General features: G+C 33.8%; 1 protein-coding gene across 1 annotated transcript; it reads right to left on the reverse strand.

The window, feature by feature from the left end:
* Positions 1-3,342: 3,342 nt before the first annotated feature.
* Positions 3,343-6,630, reverse strand: LOC110683192 (cylicin-2-like). The gene is made up of 2 exons (XM_021859540.1): positions 6,482-6,630; positions 3,343-5,541 (listed from the first exon to the last, which is right to left on the reverse strand). Exons 1-2 carry the CDS (start codon positions 6,503-6,505, stop codon positions 3,496-3,498), a joined length of 2,070 nt encoding a protein of 689 aa, XP_021715232.1. The 5' UTR covers positions 6,506-6,630; the 3' UTR covers positions 3,343-3,495.
* Between the last annotated feature and the right edge of the window lie 326 nt (positions 6,631-6,956).

The following is a 6,956-nucleotide window of genomic DNA, read 5'->3' on the forward strand; positions in this document are numbered from 1 at the left end:
AAAGAAAAAAAACTTTCAAATTGGTAACATAATTTGAGACATACATGGTGCAATGTCCTACATTTTAAGAAATATTTGGTTAATAAATGATACCAATGCAATTTGTTAGTGGCTTAATGAAATCAAATATATATAAAAATATATGTATACATGTTAACATATACATATTTAAAAGTACCTATTTAGCCAATCATCAACTTTTATATACACCCGAGTGCACATAGAGGTAGGTGTATCCAAAGGTTTTATTCTTTTGCTTATTTAATATTTTTTCCTTCTTATTTTAGGAGTTAAAAATGAGCAAAAAAATAAATTAAAAGAAAATATACTGGCTAACAAGCTCTCTCATAAATTCATCATAATATTTTAGAGAAATTTATATTTCATAATTAAATGTAGTGTTAATATAAAACAATTTTTAAAAATTACCGTGCATGGCACGGGATCTAACCTAGTTAAATGAAAAAAAAAACACTATTCACGGTAGAACCGCTAACACCATTAGAGGTTCTACTATGAACAATGCAAAAAAAAAAAAAAAAAAAAAAAAAAAAAAAAAAACACTATTTATGGTACAACCGCTAACGCCATTTGCCATTAAACAATTCTACCATGAATTTTTTTTTTTTTTTTTTTTTTTTTATTTTTTGCATTGTTCATAGTAGTTACTCTAATGGTATTGGTGGTTCTACCATAAGTAGTGCAAAAAAAATCACTACTCATGGTAAAGTCGCTAACACTATTAGCAGTTCTTCCTTGAACAAATTTTTTTTTATTTTTTTATTTTTTATTTACAAATTTGCCACCGTGATAAACAACTCAGGTTTATGTGATAAACTTGTATTTTCTCTTTAGTATATAGTATAGATTTTGGTCTTTTGTTCAGATTGATTGAGGGGGTATAGAATGTAGTAGAAAATCTAAAACGACCACGCTATGATCTTTCACTAGATTGTGTATCTCCGTAATTTGTTGATGCTATAAATAACATACACGAGAGCTAAATAATTCGATCATAGACCAACAAGAGATGACTCAAGTGGTAAGTAACTTGATGTCGTTTAAGGGAGGTTTCGAATTCGAGCCTCACCGTATGCAAAAGCTCTTGTTGGGAGATTTCACCCACCATAAGCCAGGTGTGCCCGATCGGATCCAGACGTAGATGGAGCTAAGCTCTAGTTAACCGGGTGGGCATCCTTTAAAAAAAAAAATTAAAGAAAAGAAAAAAAAAAGATAAAAGGTATAAACATTACATACCACATAGTTTGGGGTTACAATAATATTGCCTTTGTATAGGCATTGAGATGGATGGATAACATCATATGTATTGTTACCTTTAATTTTGAAGACCATGCAAATCAATAAATATGACATAACTTAATTATTTGTTAGTAAAATTATCCATAATGAGTTTGGATTATATATAATGAGTTCGTCACGCTATACTTGGCTTGATGATCTGTTTATACTCAGGAACAAGGTTGCTGCTTGTGCTAAGCACTATATGTGGGTGATGGTGGCACTGCAGACGGGATCAGCACTATGTGGGTGATGGTGGCACTATAGACTTTCATGGGTTACTCAGCATTCACATGCCTGGCTACTACAACGCGATTATCAATGGTGTATCTACACTATGGTTTCTTACTCCAGCGGGAATGGTGTTAAGATGCATTCTAATTATAATCTCATTACTGTATCCTTAAAAACACACTGAAATTCAGGGTATGTTTTCTTCTCTAGCTAACCAATCAAACAAAAACTTCTTCTATATTTCTGCTCAGATTTTAACTACGTACTTGCACTTGATTGTTAAATACGAACAATGGCAGGGATTTGTTATATCTGACTGGCAGGGCCTCGACAGGATTACTTCACCACCACATGCTGACTATCCAAAGTCTGTACTAGAGGGCATTCATGCCGGCATTGATATGGTAATTAATTCCAGCTTTAAACTCAATTCTGCTATGAACTCTGGCAATTTACGGCATAAAACCTGTCTAATATCTTAACTTACCATGCTCTAATACAACATTTCGTATGTAAACGTTGCAGATCATGGTTCCTTACAACCATAAGAAGTCATTAGTAACCTAACCTCCCTGGTAAAGTATAATCAAATCCCAATGAGCAGAATTGATGATGCAGTACATAGAATTCTAAGAGTCATGCTGCTGTTAGACTTCTAATGGTCTGTATTTGGGTTGAATAAGAATAAAAAATAAAATAAAATAAAATAAAATTTAAAAAAAATAAATCCTGATGAAAGCACAAAATCAGGGAGAGTCCTTATCAGGCTATATATTCTTCTAATAAGGTGAAGTGTCCTCCGGCTCCTCCCAAACTATCGTTTCGCGGGAGTAGCTTCCCCATCCAAAATGGGGTATTGAAGTTACAACATGCAGTAGCTCCATCACCCGTTTGTACAATCTTTGCTGAAATTCAGCAAAAGATGAACATTAAGCTGACGTGAAATAAAAGAAAACCTAAAATGGTGATCACACAACTATTGATGCTACTGTCAGGACAAGTAACAACATGGCTGGACAAACTCAGTTAATAATTAGTACTTTGCGCTTATACAGATGCATTCAGACTATGAAAACCATGATAAAACTTATACTTTGCGCTTATACAAATGCAGCGAAAGATAAAAGAATGAACAAAGCTTGTCTATGAAAAAGTACACGCTGCTTTGGGATAGAAAAGAAAACATTCTGGAAAAATCAGCTTGCAATTTCGAGGATTAATTTCCAAAAACATACGTCGGATAATAAAAATCTAGCAGCAACAAATCCAATCATTTTATCCAATCACGTGCCATACTAAGAAGCTCAAGAATTCAGAATATACATTGCATGAAGTTCAATAATGCAGATTAGCAATGGAATCAAAATATTTGATATTATAAATAACAGACATGTATGGAGTTCAATTATTTAAATTATTTAACGAATATAAAGCAATTGATCTTAACACAGTTCTGGCATAGAATCAGAGTTAGCACATTGAGTTCTGAGCTCAGCTCAGAAAAGAATGTGTAATGATCAATTTACAGGTGACTATAGAACTGGAAAATTGTAGTCACCAGCTTAGGTCTCAATGCTACATTAATTAAATTTGTGTAATAATGATCAACAAATGAATCATAGGAGTGACTTATGATTATGATACAATGGCTCAACACATATGCCATGGGATCAAAAGCAATAGAAAAACCTCAGCAATGGGCTATCATTTCTCACCTGAGGCTGCAATTGGTGAAGATATTCTATAAATCAAAGACGAGGACTGAAAACTACTATTGGCTAAATAAAATAAAGTAAAAAGAAAATTGTCTGATCCAAAATTTGCAATACTTTATTCATTTCATACATTCTTAGAAATTGTTTTCACACAAAGTAAACTGACAGTACACATAAAACAAAAAAGACTTGGAATACAAGTGTCTCACCAACCATCTTCATCTTCTTCCCAAGCAATCTGAATATCCTATGGTGCTTGAATTTCAACTTCTTGAATGGCTACATCTTTACACTTCTCAGGAACGACAAAGTGCTCATTCTCTACCTTGTCAATCCTTACATCCTTAGCTACAAGTACAACTGCATCTTCATGTTTGTTTGTATGATCATTGCTATTTGTTGCCACCTCTTTCATTTTCCCTGTTTTAACTGTGGAAGTAACACCCTGTATTTCTTTGACTGTGTCGAGCAATGCACGATTCTTATCCTCTGCCTCTTTAATTTGACTCACGAGGTTGGCCTTTTCAATAAGAAGCGCTTCTATCTTTCCCTCAACCTTTCCCAGTTTTTTCTTTAGCTTCACAAGATCCTTGACCTTATCATCCCCCTCATCTTTTTTACTCTTTGCCTTCTCCTTCTTTTTGATTTTCTTCTCCTGCTCCTCATCAATATCTTCCGAATCTTTATCACTAATTATCTCCCTCGAAGCAATTTCATCCTTGCACTTCTTATTATCCTTTGGTTTTTTCTTATCTTTCTTTTTTTGCTTTTTTTTCTCAGTTTCTTCTGATGATTCATCCTCTACATGAGATTCATCCTTCAGTTTCTTATCTTTCTTCTTTTTAACTTTTCCTTCTAATTTTTCTTTTTTCCCTTCTGCTTCAGATTTTCTTTCTGAATCATCCCCAGACTTATGCTTTGTCTTGTCTTTCTTCTTCTCCTTCTTTTCTTCCTTTTTGTCCTGCTCCTCTCCTGCTTCTGTACACTCTCCAGTATTCTCAGACTCAGATTTTTTCTTTATCTTACCTTTCTTATCCTTTTTCACCTCATCCTCATCCTCCTCTGACTCTACCTCATCCTTATTCTCCCCTTCACTGTCTTTGCTTTTGTGCTTCTTATCTTTCTTTTCCTTCTTTTTGTCCTTCCCTTCTTCCTCTGTAGATCCTTCGTCACGGCCTTCTTTTACTTTCTTCTCATTCTTAACTTTTTCATCATCCTTTTTCTTCTTCCCATTCTTCTTGTCCTTTTCTTTCTCTTTTTCATGTTTTAACTCTACCTTCACCTCATTTTCATCTACATGCTTCTTATCAATCTTCTCATTCTTCTTGTCTCCTTTCATGTCTTTCGTCTTTGGTAGTTCTTCCTCTGAATCCCCTGATTTCTCTTTTTTGACTTTCTTATCTTTCTTAGATTCATTCTTCTCAGACCATACAACTACATCCTTCTCCTTTTTTTCACCTTCAACTTCAGACTTCTCATCTTTTTGTTTCTTCTTCAATTCTTTCTCCTTCTTCTCTTCTGATTTTCCCTTTACTTTTCCATCTTGCTCATTCTTGTTCTTCCACTCCCTTTCTTCATCATTCTTTTTTTTCTTCTGGTCCTTGTCATCTTTTTTGTTCACTTTTCCATCTTCAGACTCTACCTCTACACTCCTGTCTTTCTTCTCCTTCTTCTTGTCTCCTTTCTTGTCTTTTTTCTTATCCGACTCTTCATCTGATTCTTCAGCTGTGTCATCTTCATTATCGGCTGCCTTTTTCTTCTTTTCAACTTTCTTCTCCAACTTATTTTTCTTTTCATTTGCGTTCTCCTTCTGTTTTCCATCCTTAGAACCATCCTTAACCTCATCTTCCTTCTTTTTCCTTTTCTTATTGTTATCATTATCAATCACCTGCTGCTGCACTAATTCTTCTTTTTGATCTTCAGTCTTTGGGTACTCCTCTTGCTCCTTAATTTTCCTTTCGTGACCTTGTTTATTATCCTTCTCAGCACTCTTCGCTTCCTCTTCTCGTTCCCACTCACATGGATCACCAGCACTCTTCTCCTGTACTGTACTCTTTATTTCTTCATCTTCTTGTTCGCGTTTATTACTCTTTTCCACTTTCTCCGTTTCTTCTGCTCCAACATGTATCGGAACATCATACTCTTTCACTGTTTCTTCTACTTCACTATGTATAGGAACATCATACTCTTTTAACTTCTCTTTCTCTTTCTCTACAACATTGGTATCTTTATGGCACGGCAGATCCTCTTTTTCGACCATAACAAATTCAGATGCATCGCCCATGTTAGTTTCCTGCAGGACATATTCATCACAACATCAATCTCAATTAAGCAAGCAACTTGTGAAATGTTAAATACTAATCAAACTCAAAAGCACAAAATGATATTTTGAAAGGAAAATGATACGGAGTACAATTTTTATTAAAAGGGTATTAACTTATCAACACTTCTTCAATCTAACCCATTAACCCAATATCATGTACGTCAATGTACCTGCTACCAAACACTTCCATACTATGTTATTCCGACTCTTCATTTCAAGTCAAACATCGGAATCCGGTGCTCAACACTAGGACTTTGGTATGACAATTAGATACTTCATTTTACTCAATCAAAATTCATGAAAAAATTGCTGTAATTTAATACAAACAAATGCATGTTTTACCATATTTTCACCAAAACAAAAAGAAAAGGATAAGATGCCTTAATTTGGTCATCCCAGATGCAGCAACTCAAAGATTAAGGAACAATAATACAACATCAGATTGTTTTTTAAATCAATTCTACATTATTATGATCAAACAATACCAATCAAATTTTTTAAAAATTGTCCTCGGGTCTATAAATTTAAGTCAATTCGCTAATGAAAAACAAAAATTAACCGCGAATAGAGGAATAATACAAGAAATTCAGCATAAAATCAGGTAAAAATCAGAAAAAATTGCCGTTGAATGATCCAAAATGATCTTAAAACTAAAATTCAGCCCCAAAATGAAAAGAAAAAAATTCTGACAAATATATCAACAACATGTAGCCTGATTACAGATTCCAGCTGAATTCCCCAGAATTTAAACTACCAATCATAATCAAATCAAACTCATGTAATAAACAATTGAACAATTAAAATAATCATACAAAAAAATAATCAGCATAAAGTAATTATAACAAAGGATTTATAATTAATTAAAGATCAAAAGAATAAATTTATAAAAAAAAAAAAAAAGTAATCAAACCTTTTGAGCTTCTAGTGTGTTCATTGCTTTCGTTTTTGACTTGTGATTAATAAAGATGAAAATTTAGAGAGGAGATAGAAAGATTTCTAAAAATAGTATTGTAAGAATGGTTTATTTATATATTTTGGGTGAGTAGCATTGTTACAGGGGTTGCACCTATTACAATCTCACAGCTTCATGGGATTGGTCATATTAGGGATAGACACTTTCGTGGCACGTCAAAGACGATGCTGTCACCTAAATTGCGTACATACTGGGTTACTGGAATATGACGTGTTGTAGAATGTTGAAATTTTTTAAGCTTTGCCGAGTGTATTGCGTAGGAAATAAAAAGACGCGGTTGAAGCCTCAACTTGGAGGTTAAGTCATCTTTCCAAGACCCTTATTAGGAGAAAACTAAAAAAGGAGAGTACTGATGTTTGACAAAAGTAATAGATAGAGTACTTGTGTTTGAGAAGTTGCCAAAAGAGTACTC

The sequence above is a fragment of the Chenopodium quinoa genome, unplaced genomic scaffold (assembly GCF_001683475.1).
Source record: "Chenopodium quinoa cultivar QQ74 unplaced genomic scaffold, ASM168347v1, whole genome shotgun sequence".
Classification (NCBI taxonomy): Eukaryota; Viridiplantae; Streptophyta; class Magnoliopsida; order Caryophyllales; family Amaranthaceae; genus Chenopodium; species Chenopodium quinoa.